Here is a 23,244-nt window from a genome sequence, read left to right on the forward strand (position 1 = left end):
ACCGGAACCGAACCGAATATAAAGAAAAACAAAGCAATTTGTTGTTAGTGCAGGCATGTGCAGCAATAACATTACAGCTGTTTGGTACATCCGTCGGAAATGAGTGAAAGTTTCACCGGAATGTTACTTCTCTAGTCATACTCAGCTGTTTATACAGAAAGGGAAAATGCTGGTAGTAATGTCGTAAAACTCATGGAACATTTTAGATATGTACTAACAATTGTAATAACAATGTTGATATTTTATTTAAACTAGCGGAGAACATCTATCAGAGTTTTATATGTATTCTCTTGTTTCTTAAGTATACCGTTCAGTTCTTTATACAATGATAACCATAATAAAGGGAATCCAAACAAACCACGTCTTCACCAATGTACGTGTACATGAGATTAATATATCCGACCGACTAGACGTGCATGCCAAATATGAAATATTGCACTTGCCGTAACTAAGGCGGGGTTTAGGTTAATTCAGACTTTCCGATTGGAGAGGGGCGTGCGTGTCCCTCGTAATTACGCCACTGACATTGAATCCAATTAGACAAGTCAACTAATTCAATTAATAGTAGTTGGTAGTATATTAAAAATACAGAGATTACAAATATTTTTGACAAATAATCAAATGTACAAATCGTATTTTTATATACAATATGACAAATGCATTGTAATGTATAAGTACTAAATAATGTTCTACCGTGGCTAGAGTCAATAGTAAACCGATAGTATACTTGTTTTAAAATAATACCCACGATGAAACTATACATATGAAGTCGCGTAGCTAGGAATTTGCCAAGAGAGGGGCGAACCTGTAAGGAAGATATCAGAGTCGTAGATTCGGCGTTGGATACTATCTAAGCGTAGCGCCACCATTAGTTGGCGCGAAGCGTAAAAGAAAATTTTGGCCGAAAGTGCCTCCCAGATCGCTGGAAATGTCACTTCCCAGGCCTTGCAAGATGCATTTAAGCATTTTATATTTGAAATTACTAGCGATATCATAAAAACGTAAACAAAATATGCTCAAGGGGGTCGCCCCTTCGCCCCCCCCTTTGGCTACGCACCTGTACATGTATCAATATAACACTAGTTTTAGACATTTGTCAATATTAACTCAGATGGCTTTGAGCACTCTGGTCGCCATAACATGTCTCTGTTGGTGCCAAGTACACCTACTCTTTCACAAAAACGGGTAAAATCAAATTCAATTTCAAAGTCGAATGCACAATGTATGTATGTAGACGTACAAATGATCTGGCTTTTTGCCGTATAACGCAAAGCGGATCACTATTGTCAAGGTTTCACTACTTAAACACACGGCGATGCAATTACTTACTGATTGTTGGCATCCAAATGGACATTATAGTAATGTTTGCCTTGTTGGAGTCAAATTATATCGTTGAAATACTTAGAGCTGTTTTTTCTTCTTCAGTAAAGTGTATTTTTCTTGTAATTGCCTATAACTTTGTTTGGAAATGTAATGTCAAAACTAAGAACCTGTTGTCGGGACGGGTGTTAGATTAGGAGAAAATTAAAAAATGATGTCAATTATATAAACTCTTAGAAGAGAGGGGGTGTTGGTGGTATCAGGAGGGAGTTGAAGGGTAAAGTAGTTCATTCAATGACAATTGAAGAAAGAGCCATTGATATGACTAGGGAATTACTTAAATATGACGACTTGCCTGTTAATATTATACATGTTTTTTTTTTTTTAGGTGGGGGGAGGTAAGGGAGGTGTGAAATAATTACAATAATTTAGAATTCTAAAGAAAGAACAATTTCTTAAATGGTGGAAGTCATTCGAAAAGTGTTGTCATTGGTGGAGGTATAGGAAGGTAGTAGAGAGCTTAGTAGACACGCGATATCAATTAAAGAAAGTATACAATATAAACATTCAGCTGATTATATGAATATGACTACTTGTCTTATAATATTAGATGTGGAGGGTTTGCGGTAGTGTGAAATAGACATACAATGTCAACGTAAATGTCTGATATATGACAAACGATAACTATTTAATCGTAAAAACTATCTAAATTATTAACGATGATATGGTATCAGTCGTATACATCATGAACGATACGCAGATGTTAATAAGAATATTAAACATTTTGTTTTTGTAGTATTTTGCTTTTCTATATCCAAATAAACACACAAATTGTTTTACAGCATATTATTATTAATTTTTTTATATGAATTAATGGATTGATTTCATGTTTTAAATTCTAATATATAATTAAAACTATTTATATTTTCGACAAAAAATAATTATCCCTGATTAATTTGGGAAAAGTTTCTTATCGTCATAATCATTTTTCTTTACCGGCCATGAAGATCTTTTAATTTGACCCCCCAAAAAGAAGAAAAACATTCATCTTTATCATCTAATCCTTTAATGAAGAAATTGTGATATGATGGACTTGAACATATGTGCAGACACTGAAATTACGTCAACGGTTATCCTTCAAATAATAGGTCCTTGAAAAGAAAGAAAAAAATACACGTTTGGCCACGTATGTATGTTGGAACGTGCATCTAATTATGTTACTGGAATTCACCATTATATGTTAGTATATAGTAGTTTTGTCATTATTATTCAAACCATTTAGGAAAAGAAAAAGACCATAGTCATCGTCTGGCACAGTGTTTGCAAATGCAATGTTTCAGTTAAAATGTTTAGCATTATCGTGGAGTGCATCTATAGTATATTGTAAAACCAAAGTGTACCAATTTTATTTCTTCATCGTATATATGCATTCCTGGTATTGCAAATGTTCTTCAGTCCGTTCCACTTGCACGAAATATAGCTACGATAAGCAAATAGGATGCACTGTGGACGCTGATTGACTAACAATATTTCAGTAAAAGTAGTGTTTTGTTAATTACTGGAGAAACAGAGAAATAAAACAAAAGGGTTGTTAGCATCCATTCAATTATCAATAAAAAATGTTAACTCAATGTGACAATAGTAAACCGTTGGCCATGTTGGAACCAACCGTCAGAGAACTAATGAGTACTGGATACCAGGTTCAATACACCGCCTGCAGGTTTGTAGGTAAAGCTACGCTTCTAAGGCAAGAGGTTCGAAACAGGTAAAGAAGGTTTTAATTCCACTGTTCTCAACTGCCACCTGTATCGAGCAATACTAGTTGTCACTCTCGGTAAGCACGTCATATCCCCACAACAGTGGCGTAGCCAGACTTTTCCATCTGGGGGGGGCAAAGGGGGGTGAAGGGTCTGATTGGTGGGGCAGACTAGGCTAGTACAAAATACATACCAAACAGTTTGCATGACAAACTGTCGCAAATCGGGTATTGTGTCAGCAATGTAGGGTACAGATGGTCACTCTAGTTAGCTGACGTTTTATGTTATTTCCACATAGGTATTATTAACGATAAAACTGATCACTGAAAAAGTCATCGATAATTCTCTTTAAAAATCTGAATAGACTATGCTCTTTCTGTCAGTATTCAAAGATGATCAGCATGATATCTGACTTGCCTGGGAGTGTAACCCCCCCCCCCCCCCCACAATCAACAAAAGATGTTATCATTCCCCCTGCGGGCCCATCTTTTGCACTTTCTAGGGCTCACTTAAACAGTCTAGCGAATGTTAATTCGCCTATTCTGATGACTGTCTGCGAACTTATCGACGAATTTTGCGCCCTATTACAGACTCAGCCTCAGCTAAGGTGACCATATTTTCGTGACTGAAATCGGGGACATTTATTGCGCGACTGATATGGGGGAGGGGTTAAAGGGAGGGGCTGTCCCCCTCCCCTTTAAGAAATTTTCAAGTGCCTAAGGTGCTTAGATGTAAAATGGTGATACTTTGAAGCACTTTTTAAATCAATTTTATTTTCAAAAATGTAGCTTTTATTTAAATGAAATCCACTTACTTTACGTGGTTCTTTGAATGCTTGTGATTTGCTCATGCTCACACTATAAGTGTCGTTGTGTCGCCGTAGTTGCCATTTATACGGTCGAAAGAGTGCTAGGCTAGATCGATCTAGCATATTTTGAACAGTGTTTCCACTTTACACTGGCCCACCTGAAATACTGGTTATAAGTTCCGTTCTGCGACTGCACACTTGACTAAATTTTGTTTTTACAATTATTTTACTAATAATGTGGGATATTTTCGAAATTCCTGAACATTTTGACGAATCGGGGACATTTTCGGGGACACTTGTTCATCGGGGACAACACACTGTAATCGGGGACTGTCCCCGAAAATCGGGGACGTCTGGTCACCTCGGGCCTATGAGCTCACTACGGAAACACACACGTATATAAACTACTAGGCTGTTATGTGTTGAATGTACCTAACCCAAGAAACACATCGCGATTGGTCGCGTAGGCGTAGCAAAACATGTTGTTAAAAACCATGGTAATATGCACATAGGCCCAGCAACATATTTAGTGTACATCCGAGAATGGTAATACTGCTATGATTCACACGGCTTATTATATACGCAGAAAATAAGGTAATATTTAGTCGATGCAAAATAAAAGTGAATTGGCTGGATTCAAGCGCACAATCTGTTTATGACTACGAATGTAACCTTTATATCGATTGACCTTAAATATCCGCCTTTTCTTTGAAATCGCGCTCAGACAGCACTTACGTAGCTAAATTACTTCCTTCTCGAGAGTACGTAAACAATGTGATAAGGCAAGAAGGGAAGCGTTCAGATTGACCTCAAAATGAAAGTAACTATTAAGTATACAGTTCCATTACGTTTTTCAAATAACATCACGGGTTACACAATGAAATGCTCACTGGCATTAGAATAGCGACAAGATGTTAATTTCAGATTCTGCATTTGGATAACTTACCTTAAAATTATGTTTGCTTAATCTGTTAAATTGTTGTCTGTTTAACTAATATGATTTTTATATTTAATTTGATATCAAGAGATCTAGACATTTTTGTTATAGAAAATGATCGTCTGCGTTGAAATATAAACCCATCGACGTCATTAGTTGCAGGCAAACATGATTCCTGAACCGTTGAAAAAATGTATATCACACTGTGAGTATTAGTCGTAAAGGCAAAGCAAACTTTCAGTACGTTTGGAAACTTCGACAGCACGTAATTGCAAGACTGGGTTTAAGCGCCCACCTTTAAATGATATATTTAAATGATATATCCTTAAAATGTTTGCACAAATCGTAAATGGTACCAAAATTTGAAAATTTCTGAAGCAACGAACCCACAAAATCAACACATTTGCTACAATTGTTGCTAGATCCGGGGTATCTACGACTGTACCAATGAGCTCAACTTATTAATAGATGTACGTTTACTAAGTTTTTTGGTTGCTATATTACTTTTATTGTGTTAAAAGTCGACTTGTAAGTTACCACCACAGCTATTCATATAACGTGAATTGTAGTAAGACTATAGAGGTCAGTAAAACAGCAGACTCCAGGCTACATAATTGTGAATCTCTTTGGTCGCTTTACTGATGTACACTTGCAGCACAATATACTTGATCATTATAAAGAGGGACCTTACACAAACATGTTACGAATTCAGTTCGTAGAAAGGCATGGTATCGTTTATTCAGCTTTGTGTAAGGTAACTACGAACAGGGGCGTCGGAAGCTATTTGGGATTGGTACGGCAGATCAGAGTGTGGCCATCTATCATAATTATCGGGGCGTCGTTTGGTAGGTCAAAGCACGCTACGCGCCACCATGGTTGGCGCGTAGCGTAATGGAGAAAATTTTGAATAAATGCCTCCCAGATCGCAGGAAATGGCACTTCCCGAGCTTGAAAACAAGACCCTTGCCATGCCAGAGTAGTCACATTTAGCCTACTTGCCGTCATCATTATTTGCCATGGCATCATTTTTTGCCATTTTTTCCTTAGTCCTACTTTTTTTTTCTTTATTGCGCCGTGAATATTGGTCCGGCGTTCGCCGGACCTGCCGTACCGGCTCCGACGCCCCTGACGAATACAGAGAGTTTAGAAGTGTATCATCTTGATATATAATCACTGGTCGACTTAAAATCTTTTCTAAATTCTTAACCCTACTGCATGCTTGTTCAAGTCCACGTCTTTGATTGCCTATGTTACAGGTTATAACATTTGCTAAACAGAATGTTAGGTACTCGAATGATTATTCAGAACTGATCTCAAGATGGTCGGGATTGTCCGGTTTGTATTTTTGAAACTAATAGTGATAATATTGAGAAACCGGATGAATAAAGGTTATTGAATATACTTAGGAAACGATGTGAACATCCCATGTTGTAGTTTAAAGGTAAACGCTATATTGCCTGTATTGTCTGTTAACTTGTAAGTTTATTTATAAATGGAAGCTTCTCGAAACAGGTAGCAGGGGTTGTAATATTTCGATTCTACAGGAAGTAATGAAGACATGTTTTTTCATTCCATACTGTGTGTATGTGGATTACATTGTATCACATCGTAACAGGAATAAGCATGATGAACCGTTCCGCCATTTTATCATGTCAAATTTTAGAGTCTGGAAAGTTAACGAAATAGGTCCAGGCGAGAAAATCAGAGCAGAGGTAAGATTAATTGACCATCAAGGAGAATAAATTCCATTTCTAGCCAATTTCTATACAAATAAAATAAATCACAGTATTAGACCCAAGAGCGAGATAACGTTAGTCTCTACCGTAAACGTAGGTTTGATTTGTATGACCAATTAACTATAATGATGTTAAATGACCGTGACGTAGTTTGTTCCATATAGTGAAATGAATACATGATATACTTACATGTGTTTTATAACATTTATATTGTGATACAAGCTGAAGCTGATATGAAACTACAATATTGTAAAGTAACTGTATTGTACTATGAATAACACAACATATATTACCTTATTAAGTTAGGGTTATACAAGAAAACTACTGCATTGGGCCTTTTGTGCTTGTAATTTATTGCATTGTACATACAACCCGTGACTATGTGACATTGTACTGTAATTAGAGAAGTAATAAGTATACTTTAATTAAGAGTTGAACGTTAGTGCAGTCGGTTACGTGTTTAGACACACGTTTAGTGTAACTCGTATAGTGTTATAGAGGATTATTTTCATCCGATAACCAAACATGTCTGTAGTATCAGACTCAGTATGTACCTGACTTTATTACTGTCCGTCCTGTATTTGGTATTGTCCCACATCTGCTGAAGACACTTGTCTTGTTCCTATACCAACATATGCTGGACATGTAAATTTGTATTAAGGTACATACATTTAGAGGCAATAGTACAAGCTGCAGGGGCACTTCTACGTACAAAATTACAATGCCCCCCCCCCCGAGTCCCACCATTAAAGCATTAAAACACCATGCACCTTCTCTATTGGTGATTAAATGTGTTGCCCTTCTCTAGTAGACATTGGTGCCCCAGCAGTGCCCCCTGAGATAAAGCTCCTGACGACATCACTGGTTATGAATCATAGGAACTATGAACTCTCCATTAAATAGTGCAGATTCCGGAAATTTCACAAACAAGTTTCGGTTTTGTTATTATACTAGAATCGTTCACATTCATATTTCGTAACCAATCAGTGTTCAGGTTTTATCTAGCAAGTCCGAAACAGACATGGTAAATGAATATATTCAACTAGTTCACGAGCTTGGTTTTTCCATAAACTAAACGCTTTTATGTCCAATTTCCTCGTTTATTTGGCAAATTTTAGTAAGGTTATTGAGCTTCTTTTTATTGTACGTTATTACCAGTTAGTGTTAAATAAGCAGATTTTCAACACAAACTGCAGTTTTAAGTATATATATAAATATACATATATATATATATATATATATATATATATATATATATATATATATATATATATATATATATATATATATATATATATATATATATATATATATATATATATATATATATATATATATATATATATATATGATTGTAATTACTTTGACATTGTAAATTATGAGTAGACGTGGTACCTACGGTGAAAGGATACACATTACACAGTAGGATACACAGTAATTTATGTAGGCATATGATGTATACTGGCACTAAGTGTTAGAGGACAGAAAGTGCAATTTATGTAGCATATGGTACAAACAGTTAGAGGACAGATACTGGTATTATAATGTATGTATTCTTAAACATTACAGGACATCAGGTGTCTGTATAATGTCATTTATGTAGGCCTAGTATACTGGTACATACAGTTAGAGTACAGATACTGGTATTATAATGTTTGTATTCTTGAACATTAGAGGACATCAGGTGTCTGTATAATATAAGTTATGTAGGCCTATGAAGTATACTGGCACTAAGAGTTAGAGGACAGAAAGTGCAATGTATGTAGCATATGGTACATACAGTTAGAGGACAGATACTGGTATTATAATATATGTATTCTTGAACATAAGAGGACATCAGGTGTCTGTATAATGTAAGCTATGTAGGCCTATGAAGTATAATGGCACTAAGAGTTAGAGGACAGGAAGTGCAATTTATATAGCATATGGTACACACAGTCAGAGGACAGATACTGGTATTATAATGAATGTATTCTTAAATATTAGAGGACATCAGGTTTCTGTATAATGCAAGCTTTGTAGGCCTATTTGGTATACTGGTACATACAGTTAGAGGACAGAAACTGGTTTTTATAGTATATGTATTCTTGAACATTAGAGGACATCGGGTGTCTGTATAAAGTAAGCTATGTAGGCCTATTAAGTAAACATACAGTTAGAGGACAAGACGTGTAGCTTATGATTTATATGGTACATACAGTACGAGTACAGTTACTGGTATTATAATGTATGTATTCTTGAACACCAGAGGACATCAAGTGTCTGTAAAATGTAATGTATGTAGGCCTATGAAGTATACTAGCACATACCGTTAGAGGACAGGAAGTGTAATGTATGTATCATCTGTTGCATACAGTAAGAGTACAGATACTGGTATTATAATGTATGTATTCTTGAACATTAGAGGACATCATGTGTCTGTATGATGTATGTTATGGAGGCCTTTTTAGTATACTGGCATACATAGTTAGAGGACAGGAAGTGTAATTTATGTACCATATGTTAATTCTTTCTGAAGTAAACATTATTCACTTAAATGTCACACAATTAAGAAATCTCAGAAAGTCATTCCATGGATTACTTCCGGTATTGTTCGTTTTGTAACTACAAAGCATTTCTTTACAGCCGCACTCCTTCAAACAAGCTTAAATACACCATTTTAAAACAAGTTGGCAACCAGTTTTCGCGTAGCAAAGAAATCTAACTTTACAAACATTTTATGTGAAAAAATGACTGACCTCAGGAAAACTTGGAATGTTATTAAGGAAATCATTGGCAAAACGAAAGGATTCTGCCCGGGCTAATAATTATAAGCTTTTACATATAATGATAATGGAATTGAAATGACCTATAGGTTGCAAAGTATATCAATGATAACATCTCTAATATTAATCAAACTCTTGCTGACAAGATTCAATATTAAAAAAGTAAACAAATAGCGGAAAATGGCTGGGCATTTTAAACAATGGAAAGAGTAAAGACATTTATAGCGATAGCTGGACTCTGATCAGAGGTCTGTTTCGAACCCCGTTGTAGACATGAACTTACTTTGCTCTTTTCTAAGATTTCATTTTTTGATGTTCCTATGAGCTGCAAACCCCGCCCCAAATTCCTACGCCTATGTCGATATGTATATTGTCATATGGCTACAACTCTAGCAACCTCGAATTTCACGGAAAGTTTGGTTAGTGCTGCCCCAATTGCTACTAGAAAAAGTGTAACTTTGCATCATGTATGGGATAGAAGATCGAATAGGGAACACTTAGAATCATCCAATTAGCACATATGAGTGAATTACAGTAAACAGGGAGCAGTGCTCGACAACATCATAACACATAGTAACACGAGCATATATCATATTGTGGGTGCATGTTATACCGTCAACAAGCTAAAGTACTTCCAATACTCTAGCATATTAGGGTTGCTACACTTCGTACCGGGGAACAAAAATATAGCAACCACTAACGTAGAATATGAGGATTGCTCCACTTGATACAGGGACACAACACTATAGCAAATACTAATGTAGCATATTAGGATTGCTACACTTGGTACAGGGGAACAACACTATAGCAAATACTAAGGTAACATATTAGGATAGCTGCACGTGATATTTGGGTAACAAAACTATAGCAACTACTAATGTAGCATATTTGGGTTGCTACACTTGGTACATGAAGACAACACTATAGTAAATACTAATGTAGCATATTATGATTGCTATATTTGATACAGGGGAATAAAACTATAGCTACCACTAATGTAGAATATTGGGATTGCTACACTTGATACAGGGAGACTAAACTATAGCAACTACTAATGTAGCATATAAGGATTGCTACTCTTGGTACAGGGGAACAACACTATAGCAAATACTAATGTAGCATATTAGGATTGCTACATTTGATACAGGGGAACAAACTATATCAAATACTATTGTAGCATATTAGGATTGCCACACTTGATACAGGGGAACAAAACCATAGCAAATACTAATGTAACATATTAGGATTGCTGCACTTGATATTTGGGGAAATACCTGAGTAAACACTCATGTAGCATAGGGTTACTACATTAGGTTCAGGGGAACACAACTATAGCAACTATTAATGTAACATATGAGGGTTGCTACACTTGGTAGAGTGGAACAAAACTATTTCAACTTCTGATGTAACAAGTTAGGATTGCTACACTTGGTACAGGGGAACAAAACTATTTCAACTACTAATGTAACAAGTTAGGATTGCTATACTTGGTACAGGGGAACAACACTATAGCAACTACTAATGTAGCATATTAGGATTGCTATACTTGGTACAGTAAGACAAACCTATAGCAACTACTAATGTAACATATAAGGATTGCTACAATTGGTTACGGATAAACAGCATTTATATTCTTTTCCTTTGTCAAGTATTCTTTCGTTTGTTTTATATTTATTAATATACTGTCATCTTTTCTATTTCTCTTCTGTATTCCTTTTCTTTATGTTTGCTGCCATTTCTGTGAATTGGATTAGCACAAAAAGATACGAGTGGCCTCTTTGATATGTCTTTCATCCTTCCAACACATTGTAAACCTTACAGCGGGTAAAATAGAAAATGAAACCAAATTCAGTCAGGCTAGATATTGTTTGGATTTCTCCGGCAAAGGAAATGACCGTGTTAGAAGTATTTCTAATAAATATCTATAAGCAATGTTTGGATTAATAGTTATTGCATCCTTCCGTCAGTTCAACCGCCAGCGCATCGTAGACATTATTGACCTCACATTATGATAATATCATGTGTGTTATGTATATCTATGTATATGTGTATCGCGTGTTGTAGGACAATATCTTTTCCGGGTTTCCGCACTTCACTAAACTATATATATATATATATGTGCTGCATTATGACATACACTCTCAAAAACAACTTCAACGATAAAGCTGTGTGCAGAAATCCATAGTGGTTATTATACACCACGGAGCCGTCTTTTACTTTATTTTATGAGAAGATTGGATCAGGCGAATTGAAGTGTACGTACAAAATGACTAAAGTTACTTTTGACTTCATGTATAGGCCCAGTTATAATTAAATATCGGCTCAATCCAATTAGCGCAACGTTGTATATAATATATGATTTGCCACCATGTATAGGTCATAGAATTAAGCTAATTATAGTAGTACTTTATTTACCTCTCTGTCGTTTCATACCAGTCTAGCAGGTTACAACTCATTTGGTTTTATTGCAGGGTAATAATATAGCGATAGAGTTGTTAACATTAACGCTTGTCCCTCACTACTCAGACACATTGATATTTTTTTCACACTACATCACTGCCGTGACTTGTATTCCTATATCAATTATAAGGAATGTTTGGGGCAAAGAGTAGCTATTTGCGATCCAAATTTTTATTAGGTGTAATTTTGTTTATAGATATATTTAAAGTTACCTTTTGTTGGTGTTTGGAACTATATGTCAAGTAGGTTCCCTTGTGTCACTCTATGTTTGACCTTTTTCAAGGAGAACGGCAGGGAGGGGACTATCTTGTAATTTTACTGCTGAGAGGGAGCAAATAATGAAGATACGACGTCGTATTTATAGTGGTTATGGACACTTCAAAACTGTCTTGAAAATCAATAAATTATATAAAATATTAAATAGAACATAATCTGAGGAAGTAAAGCCCATTGTAATATGAAAGTCGAATACTACTAAATTCCACTTAGTACTGGTTCTTGTCAAAATCACTATGCATTTGTGTGCCTGAAATCTTAGTGCATAAGCTTTGTACAATCTCGTGTAGCATATAGCGTATGTATATGAAATAAGTACGTGATCTAACACTATAGCTACATACCCGTACTTATACGTCCGTCAGTTTCACCCAAGTTCCGTGATTGCGCACTAGAGAAAACGTTGCTGAATAAGGAAGTGTATCTCGAAAGTAGCCTACCATAATAACTAGTGTTCAACCGATTATGCATAACAGAAAATACCGATTACCGATTATTTTTTCATAATCGTACCGATTCCGATTCCGATTATTTGAAAATGAGGAAATATCCCGTCTATACGAAATCGGCAATACAGTTTGACAGAAACAATTATTGTTGTGATTTTCACGTTTCCTTTTGCTTCGTTGTTATACAATGCTCTAAGGTATCATTTTGTATTAACCAAATTACCTCTGGAGTTTCTCGGAAGAAAAAAAAAGTTTTTTTTTTTTTAATTTGCAAAATACGGGAATATGACATCCTACCTAGTCAGCACTGTGCTAAGCGAATGGCCTAACCACCTCGACGGGAATGTCACCTGTTAATGGCTTGAATAGTTACTCAAAATATCCATCTCAAAAAGTATCTCAGACAAACCAACCATCTTCAATCTTTACCAAAGTGTAAATTTTAATGACATATTGCCTTCATTCCGACATTATTTTGTACTTATTTTCAGTATTATACCGTTTATGAACAAATAGAAATGTTACGAACTTGAAGTTAAACATACCTATTCGTTACCTATTTAACTCCATTCAGGTTCAATTAGAAAATGTAAGCTTAGGCCAATCAAACTGAAAAGCAAATTTAACCATCGATCTTGTTTAAAATTACTCTAAAATGTAATACCAGATTGATGTGAAGAAATAATAACAACTAGAAACTACTCCAATATAAAATATAACATTCCCTCTATAAGACATATCACTTACAGTACCTTCCAAACAAATGTCGATTTCCAGCAAATTGAAAGTTATAAACTAAGCTACGCATTTTCTTTTTGCAAACCGATGGTTAGGCTACATTTCCCATTGACTTAGTGTGGTTGTTAGGCTAACATGTGGTCGAAGATTGCAGTTTCCGTTGATATTTTTATTTTCTATTTGCGACACAACTAGAGCGAATAAGCAGATGGCATGGTTAGATTTCCATGCAGTTGACTAAGTGTAGAGTAAGGCTACCACGTGGTCGGAGATTTGTGAGGATTTTAGGTTATTTTCGCTGGTACTGAAATTGCTTCGTGCAGGCCGTAATTTGCCACGGGAACTTCCCGGGGATTGTGCGCGACCCTCTCGCACTGCTTCAAATTTGATGCGGAATGTGAAAACTGTTTGCGCGATTCGCGCTGCAACTGCAATTCCTATGTCACAATTAATTGTACACAGACACCTGATATAACAAGGGCGATTTTCTTATATTTCTTTTTTCTTATTCGCACTCGTAATTGTGCTTTGGAGGGCTGTTTTGCACTTGCGAGGGCAAATCGCCCGTCGCCCCCGCTTATTTCCGATTCCGATTATGTTCCGACTATGCAATATTCGTACCGATTCCGATTCCGATTAGGTTAATCGTTTGAACACTAATAATAACTGAAATGATAAGTACTAGACCTTTATATTGCTTTAAGCTACAATAATACCCCCTGTAATACAAATGTAATAGTCCACCTGTTACTATTTCCAAATACCTCTTAAGCAATCCCCCTAGTAACACATTCTACAGTCCACCACCAGGCCAGCCTAAAGGTCAATAAGTTAGGACCTACTCACCCCTTAGTCTAAACAATCCTACCAAATGCTGAATCTCATCATATTATAGCTGTAAACATTGCATTATATCATATTGTGTTATATCATATATGTATACACTACACTGCCAGTGGGCTATTGGAATATACACAGTAAGTAAGATTCACTCCTCAAATACAGTTCTTTGTGTGAATTATTACCAGCAATTAATTAAGAACTTTACAGTAACATATAGGCTAAGGCTGTATGTATACAATGTAATGTTATTTACAACTATAGAAAGGAGAAACTAGGTGCAAATCAAACTGTGTTTCACACTGTATGACAACCGTAAAAACTTTAACGAAAATTTGAAATTAAGGATGATAGTAAAATGGTTCTGCTGAAAAAAAAACCTGATATCACTTGTAAATATGCACAACAAATTGAGACGTTTCACGTTTGGTGGGGAACAATATTGAGCGAGAGTTATATGACAAATGAAGATGCAAGGGCGGCGGAACCAGGGGGGGCACAGGGGGCACGTGCCCCCCACTTTTCCTCAGGTTAAAAATGTGCCCTTTTTCTACATAAAAATTGAGGTGTCTCAAGTTAGCAAGAGGCCAGGGAACCAGAATGAACACTCGGGAAGGGACGTTTCCGGCCATCTGAGGGTTTGTAAAACCAAAAATTTTCTTGTACGCTCCGCGCCAACTGATGGTGGCGCTCCGCTCAGATAGTCGTGCATACAACTTTGCAAATCCTGGCTATGCCCCTGACTTTTAATGAATTTCTGTGGGTCAAACTCAGGCTATTTCGAATGGAAAAAATTTGTTAAGATATTAACAAGAAATAAACTCATTTCGGAAGATTCCTACATTAGCAACTAGCATGTTTTCACCTCATTTTGTCTCAAAAGAAAACTTGTTCCTTGTTTCCCAATTTGCACATTGGATATTGCAGTGCTAGTATGCATATTTTCCTTGAGGGGGGGGGGGGGCAGGACGTTGATGGAGTGATGTGTATACGCAAATAAGTTAGTACAATAAGAGTTATAAAGGGTACTCAATATAAGGCTGCCATATATGGCAGCCATTCTTCCTCGAATAATATACTTATATCAAATACAGAAAGGGTATTGCTGTTGCGACAAATTCCTGCCGTGGTGTTCGCTTTGGAGAGATCTGCCTCATTGCAGCATTTACGTAAGAGGTATTCCTCTATTCCAAAGGATAAAGCGTTATTGTCAAACACAACTGTTGTGAATTTTTGGCATATATAGCTTAAAGCCACATAATAGCATTTTGATTAGTGGAGATACACATTGTCAATATTTGGTGATATTTTATGCTGATATGTGTCAACTTGAGCAAAATTAGTGATGACGTTATGGCAATTGTCCTTTTCTATAAATGTACAAATCGTTTATCCCCAATACCAATTTAAAAAAAACTCCCTCCCTTACTTCCTTACTTCCTCTCTCCTCCCTCCTCACTCCTCCCTCCTCCCACCTCCCTCCTCCCTCTTCGTTTGGTGTTTCACCAACGTAGGTTGACGCCACTTTCTTTATTAAATCATTTCATTTTTTCTATCAGTTTACAGATTCTATCCGTTATGCGAGAAGTGTTGATCACCCCAGACTTATTGAAATAATCCGGCAGAAATATCTAACTGGTAAGTGAAGCAGTTAATGTTTTAGTAGAAAATGTAGAAAATGCGTTGGCTTTCCACGAAAATCCATGTCGGAAAGTAAGTCTTAAAAAGAAAAGCATCTGTCGTTTGCCACGTTTGAATAGAGAATATTCACAAAAGACCAAATTACTAATATTATCTAAAAATAACTATTATTAACAGAAAAAGAAGATTATAAGAAGAATATGGTTGGATAGGATGGATGGATATTATAGATATGATGGATGGATAGTAAAGATGGCTAGGATGGATGGATAGGATGGATGGATATGATGGATGAATAGTAGGGATCGATAGGATGGATAGGATGGATATGATGGATGAATAGTAGGGATCGATAGGATGGATAGGATGGATATGATGGATGAATAGTATGGATTAATGGGTGGATGGATAAGAAGCATGGATAGTATGGATGGTAGGATAGGATGGATGGATATGATTGCTGGATAGGATGGATCGAAAGGATGGATGAATAGGATGGATATGATGGATGGATAGTATGGATGCATGGATATGATGGATAGATGGATAGGATGGATGGATATGATTGCTGGATAGGATGGATCGAAAGGATGGATGAATAGGATGGATATGACGGATGGATAGTATGGATGCATGGATATGATGGATAGATGGATAGGATGGATGGATAAGATGGATAGATAGTATGGATGGATAGTTTGAATGAGATGGATAGGATGGATAAAATGGATAGGATGGACGGATATGATGGATGGATAGGATTGATAGGATGAATGGATGGATAGGATGGATGGATATGATGAATAGATGGTTGGATATGATTGATGGATAGGATAAGTCGATAGTATGGATGGATATGATGAATATGATGGATGGATAAGAAGCATGGATAGGATGAATTGATGGATTTGATGGATGGGTAGGATGGATGGATCGATAAGATGGATAAATAGGATTGATAGGATGGACGGATTTAATGGATGGATAGGATGAATAGGATGAATGGATGGACTGGATAGATGAGTAGGATGGATGGAAAAGATGGATGGATATGATAATTGGATGGATGGATATGATTGACGGATAGGATGGATCGGTAGTATGGATGGATAGGATGAATAGATGGATTTGATGGATATGATGGATGGATAAGATGATGAATATGATGGATAGGGCGAATGGATGGATTGGATGGATGAGTAGGATGGATGGAAAAGATAGATGGATATGATATATGGATGGATGGATATGATTGATGGATAGGATGGATTGAACGTATGGATGGACAGGATGAATATGATGGATGAATAGTATGGATGCATGGATATTATGGATGGGATGGATGAATAGTATGAATGAATAGGATGGATGCATAAGAAGCATTGATAGTATGGATGGTAGGATAGGATGGTTGGATATGATTTATGGATAGGATGTATCGATAGGATGGATAGGATGGATATAATGGATGAATATGATGGATGGATACGAGTCATGGATATGATGAATGGATATGATGAATGGATGGATAGGATGGATTGATATGATGGGTAAGTTGGTTGGATTGGATGCATGGATAGGATGGACGGATAGTCTGGATAGGTAGGATGGACGGATAGGATGGATAGGATGGATTGGATGGATGGATGGATAGATAGGATAGATAGATGGATAAGATTGATGGATAGAATGGATAATATGGATTGATATAATGGATGGATAGGATGGATGTATAGGATGAATGGATAGTATGGATGAAAAGGATGTATAGATAAGATGGATGGATAGGATGGATAAGATGGATACGATGGATATGATGGAGTGATAGGATGGATGGATATGATTGATGGATAGGATGGATCGATAGGATGGGTTGATACTATGGATATGATGGATGAATAAGATGGATGAATTGGATGGATAAGATGGATATGATGGAAGGATAGGATGGATAGAAAGGAAGAAAGAATGTATTGGATGAATGGATAGGATGGATGGATGGATTGGATGGATGGGTTGGATGGATGGATAGATTGGTTGGATAGGATAAATCGATGTATTGGATGGATGAATAAGATGAATGGATAGATAGGATGGATAAGATTGACGGATAGTCTGGATAGATAGGATGGACGGATAGGATGAATGGGATGGATCGATGGAAAGGATGGATAGATATGATAAATGGATGGATGGATATGATTGATGGATAGGATGGATCGATAGTATGGATGGATAGGATGCATGTGATCGATGGATAAGAAGCATGGAAAGGATGAATGGATGGGTAGGATGGATTGGATGGATGAGTAGGGTGGATAGGATGGACGGATAGTATGGATGAATAGGATGGATAGATAAGATGGATAGGATGAATAAAATGGATACGATGGATATGATGGAGTGATAGGATTGATGGAAATGATTGATGGATAGGTTTGATGGATAAGATGGATGGATAGGATAGATACAATGGATGGATATTATGGATGGATAGGATGAATAGGATTGATGGATATGATTGATGGATATTATGGATGGATGGATATGATGGATGGATGGATATGATGGATGGATGGAAAGGATGGATGGATGGGATGGATGAATGGATAGGATGGATGGATGGGACGGATAGGATGGATGGATAGGATGGATTGATAACATGGATGGATTGGATGGATGAATAAGATGGTAAGATAGGATGGATTGATTGGATGGATAGGATTGATAAGATTAATATGATGGATGGATAAGATGGATGGATGGGATGGATATGATGGAAGGATAGGATGGATGGATAGGAAGAACGGATGTATTGGATGGATGTTATTGGTGGATGGATAGGATGGATAGGGTGGATAGGAAGGATATGATAGATAGGGTGGATAGGATGGATGGATGAATGAATCGATGGGATGGATGAATGGATGGAAATGATGGATGGATGGAGGATGGATTGATTGATAAGATGGATGGATATGATGGATGAATAAGATGGTAAGATAAGATGGATTGATTGGATGGATAGGATTGATACGATTAATATGATGGATGGATAAGATGGTTGGATTGGATGGATAAGATTGATATGATGGATATGATTGAAGGATAGGATGGATGGATAGGAATAAAGTATGTATTAGATGTATTTGATGGATGTTTAGGATGGATGGATATGATGGATAGGAAGGATAGGATGGATATGATGGATAGGGTGGATAGGAAGGATAGGATGGATTTGATGAATAAATATGATGGATGGATGTATTGGATGGATAGGTTGGATGGATGGATAGATAGGATGGATTGATAGGATTAATTTTTGTATTAGATGCATAGGATGAATGGATAGATTGGATGGACGGGTTGGATAGACGGATAGGATGAATAGGATGAAAGGATGTTTTGGATAGATGTTTAGGATGGATGTATAGGGTGGATAGGATGGATAGAATAATGGATCGGATAGATGGATGGATTGGATGGATGCGTTGGATGGATGGACGGATAGGATGGATGGATAGGATGGATCGATAGTATGGATTGATAGGATTGATAGGATAGAAATGACGGGTAGGATGGAATTGGTGGAATTGATGGATAGGATGAATAAGATGGATAGGATTGATAGGATAGATAGGATGGACGGATTTGAGGGATGGATAGGATGAATGGATGGATGAGTAGGATGGATTGAAAGGATGGATAGAATGGATAGGATGGATATGATGGATAGGATTGATAGAATGGATAGTATGGATGATAGAATGGATGAATTGGATGGAGGCATAAGAAGCATTGATAGTATGGATGGATGGATTGGATGGATGAGTACGATGGATGGATAGGATGGATCGATAGAATGGATGGATAGGATGAATGTGATTGATGGATAAGAAGCATGGATAGGATGAATGGTTGGGTAGGATGGATTGGATGGATGAGTAGTATGGATGGATAGGATAGATGTATATGATGGATGGATAGGATGGATGGATTGAATGGATGGATGGATAGGATGGATGAATAGTATGGATGAGTTGGATGGATGCATAAGAAGCATTGATAGTATGGATGGCTGGATAGGATGTATAGGATTGATAGGATGAATGGATGGATTGAATGGATGAGTACGATGGATGGATAGGATGGATGGATATGCTGGATAGATAGGATAATGGATATGATGGATGGATGGATTGGATGCATGGGATGGATCGATGGAAAGGATGGATAGATATGATAAATGGATGGATATGATTGATGGATAGGATGGATCGATAGTATGGATGGATAGGATGAATGTGATGGATGGATAAGAAGCATGGATAGGATGAATGGATGGGTAGGATGGATTGGATGGATGAGTAGGATGGATAAATATGATGGATGAATTGGATGGATGCATACGAAGCATTGATAGTATGGATGGTAGGATTGAACGGATGGATATTATTGATGGATAGGATGGATCGATAGGATGGATAAGATGGATGAATAGTATGGATGAATATGATGGATGGATAAGAATCATGGATAAGATGAATGGATGGATTGGATGGATAGGATGGATTGATATGATGGGTAGGTTGGATGGATAGGATGGATCGATGGATTGATATAATGGATAGTATAGATTGATATAATGGATGGATAGGATGGATGAATAGAATGGGAAGGATAAATGGATAGTATGGATGAATAGGATGGATAGATAAGATGTATGGATAGGATGGATAAATTGGATACGATGGATATGATGGAGTGATATGATGGATGGATATGATTGATGGATAAGATGGATCGATAGGATGGATAAATAGGATGGATACAATGGATCGATATTATGGATTTATAGGATTGATAGGATGAATATGATGGATGGATATTATGAATGGATGGATATGATGGATGGATGGAAAGGATTGATGGATGGATGGGATGGATGAATGGATTGATATGATGGATGGATGGATAGGGTGGATAGAAGAATGGATTGGATGGATGAATGGATTGGATAGATGGATAGGAAGGATGGATATGATGCATGGATGATTAATGGATGGATGGGTAGGATGGATGAAAAGTATGGATACTATGGATAGGATGGATGGATGGATAAGATAGATGAATAGGGTGGATAAGATGGACGAATAGGATGGATGGATATGATGGATAGTATAAATTATTTGATTGCACGGATGGGTAGAATTGATGGATAGAATGGATGGATAGGATGGATGGATATGATGCATGGATGATTAATGGATGGATGGATGGATGGGTAGGATGGATGAAAAGGATGGATAATATGGATTGGTATAATGGATGGATATTATGGATGGATAATACGGTAGGATAGGATGGATGGATTGGATGGATGGATGGATACGAAGGATATGATGGATGAATAGGATTGATGGATACAATTGATGGATAGGATGGATAAGATAGATGGATAAGATGAATGGACAGGATGGATAAGATGGTTGGATATGATGGATGGAAAAGGATGGATAGGATGGACGGATATGAGGGATGGATAGGATTGATGGATGGGATGGATGGATGGATAGGATGGATAAGAAAGATGGATAAGATGAATGGACAGGATGGATAAGATGGTTGGATATGATGGATGGAAAAGGATGGATAGGATGGACGGATATGAGGGATGGATAGGATTGATGGATGGGATGGATGGATGGATAGGATGGATAAGATAGATGGATAAGATGAATGGACAGGATGGATAAGATGGTTGGATATGATGGATGGAAAAGGATGGATAGGATGGACGGATATGAGGGATGGATAGGATTGATGGATGGGATGGATGGATGGATAGGATGGATAAGAAAGATGGATAAGATGGGTGGGTAGGATGGATTGGATAGGATGGATGGATAGGATGGATAAGATGGATAATATTGGATTGATGGATTTTATGGATGGATGGATAGTATGGATGGATAGGTTAGATGGATTGAATAGGATGGATTAGATGGATGGATGGATAGGATGGACGGATAGGATGGATGGATTGATAGGATGGATAGTATGAATTGATTGATTGGACGGATAGGTAGGATGGATGAATAGGATAGATGGATATGATGGATGGGTAGGATGGATGGATAAGATTGATGGATATGCTGGATGGATAGTATGAATGGTAGGACAGGATTGATGAATATGATTGAAGAGTAGGATGGGTCGAAAGGATGGATGGATATGATGGATAGGATGGCTCGATAGGATGTATGGATAGGACTGAACAAGTTATGTACAATAAACGTTAGATTCATACACATCATGTAGAGCAATTATAAAGTTTGCAACATCGATAACAAGAGAGAGACAATCAGCCACAAAAATTTAGCATTAACCATTCCAAGTTTAAATATTATGGAAACCCATTTATATCCTGAGTAATCCAGTTAATGCCTTTACAAAGAATTTCCAGTCAAATTAATGCTTATTTTGAATGCAAAATTACAGACCTAAGATGGCTGCCAATGTTAATCCCGTGGACATCAAACCAGATTTGAAGAAGGCAGTAAACGGTAAGTTGAAAGCTGAACAATTCGCAATTATGTTGTCTTATTTGTGTTAGATGGTTTTATCTACAATCCACGGTACACTGTTGCTTTTACTAATATAGTTGAGAAGCCATATATACTTTTCTTTTATAAAAACACGTAACATTGGCGAATTTAATGCGGATATCAATATATATTGGCAACATAATATCATATGTAAATCTTTTGAAAGTGAAAGGGATTACCAGGTCATTACATTTTGATTGACAAGTTTAAAGTATTTATGTTCATATCACTAACGCATCCGTTGTTACTACATTCATTCATATCTGAAGGAGTGTTCCATGTGCTAGTTAGGTGTCTTTTATCCTCTTTCGTTATTTTCAACAGGTTTTGGTAGTTTTAAAGTTGCACTTGCTACCGTTCTGACTGTTAAAATTGTTCTTGAGCTTGCTACGTTCTTTGAATATCCGCCTGTTGTCATAGAAGAGTTGAGCAATGCAGCAGCCAGTGCAGGCCTTCTCATGATTCGTTATATGGAAGAGAGAGGACAAATAGAGCCAACAAGTATCATGACACTTCTGTGTGCGCTGAAGAAAATGTGTCTTTCTGGGATTGAGATGAGTGCAAGAAAGCTGTATGAGGAACATACAGGGAGACTATGTTCCAGTGATGATCATTCTAAGGCTCAATTAGAAGGTACTGTAACTTAAAACATATCTTTATACATGAAAGTTCGTATGCACTTGCAGCAGTCTTAAGAATGCGCATTACCTCCATCGATTGGTAATTTTCGAAGGATTTGCTAAAGTGAAGTTTCATCAAATATAGCTGGATGATTATTGTTCATTTAACAATTGAAGATAAAATAGTTTGCGTGTAATAATAAAACAAGATGATTGAGTGTATAGTATCTTAGTAATTCAAATTTAATATTCTCGATCCTAAGGTCAAAGCCGTCTACAATACATCTGA

The 23,244-nt window shown here is 36.8% G+C and overlaps 2 protein-coding genes across 7 annotated transcripts in view; both read left to right on the forward strand.

Moving 5' to 3' along the window:
• Positions 1 to 23,244, forward strand: part of LOC139970073 (uncharacterized) — a 202,587-nt gene that overhangs the window by 75,202 nt on the left and 104,141 nt on the right. The gene's annotated exons all lie outside the window — the stretch shown is intronic.
• Positions 6,253 to 23,244, forward strand: part of LOC139970037 (NLR family CARD domain-containing protein 4-like) — a 118,725-nt gene continuing 101,733 nt past the window's right edge. The window contains exons 1-4 of one of the 6 annotated variants that reach the window (XM_071975617.1): positions 6,253 to 6,534; positions 15,646 to 15,724; positions 22,229 to 22,293; positions 22,660 to 22,968. In XM_071975617.1, coding sequence (XP_071831718.1) covers positions 22,236 to 22,293; positions 22,660 to 22,968 — 367 coding nt within the window. In that variant the 5' untranslated portion in view covers positions 6,253 to 6,534; positions 15,646 to 15,724; positions 22,229 to 22,235. Of the gene's footprint in view, positions 6,535 to 11,381; positions 11,579 to 15,645; positions 15,725 to 22,228; positions 22,294 to 22,659; positions 22,969 to 23,244 lie in introns of those variants that run through there. The other 5 variants (XM_071975620.1, XM_071975621.1, XR_011793897.1 and 2 more) reach the window with 5 other exon arrangements.

This window comes from Apostichopus japonicus, chromosome 7 (assembly GCF_037975245.1).
Source record: "Apostichopus japonicus isolate 1M-3 chromosome 7, ASM3797524v1, whole genome shotgun sequence".
NCBI classification, from domain to species: Eukaryota; Metazoa; Echinodermata; class Holothuroidea; order Aspidochirotida; family Stichopodidae; genus Apostichopus; species Apostichopus japonicus.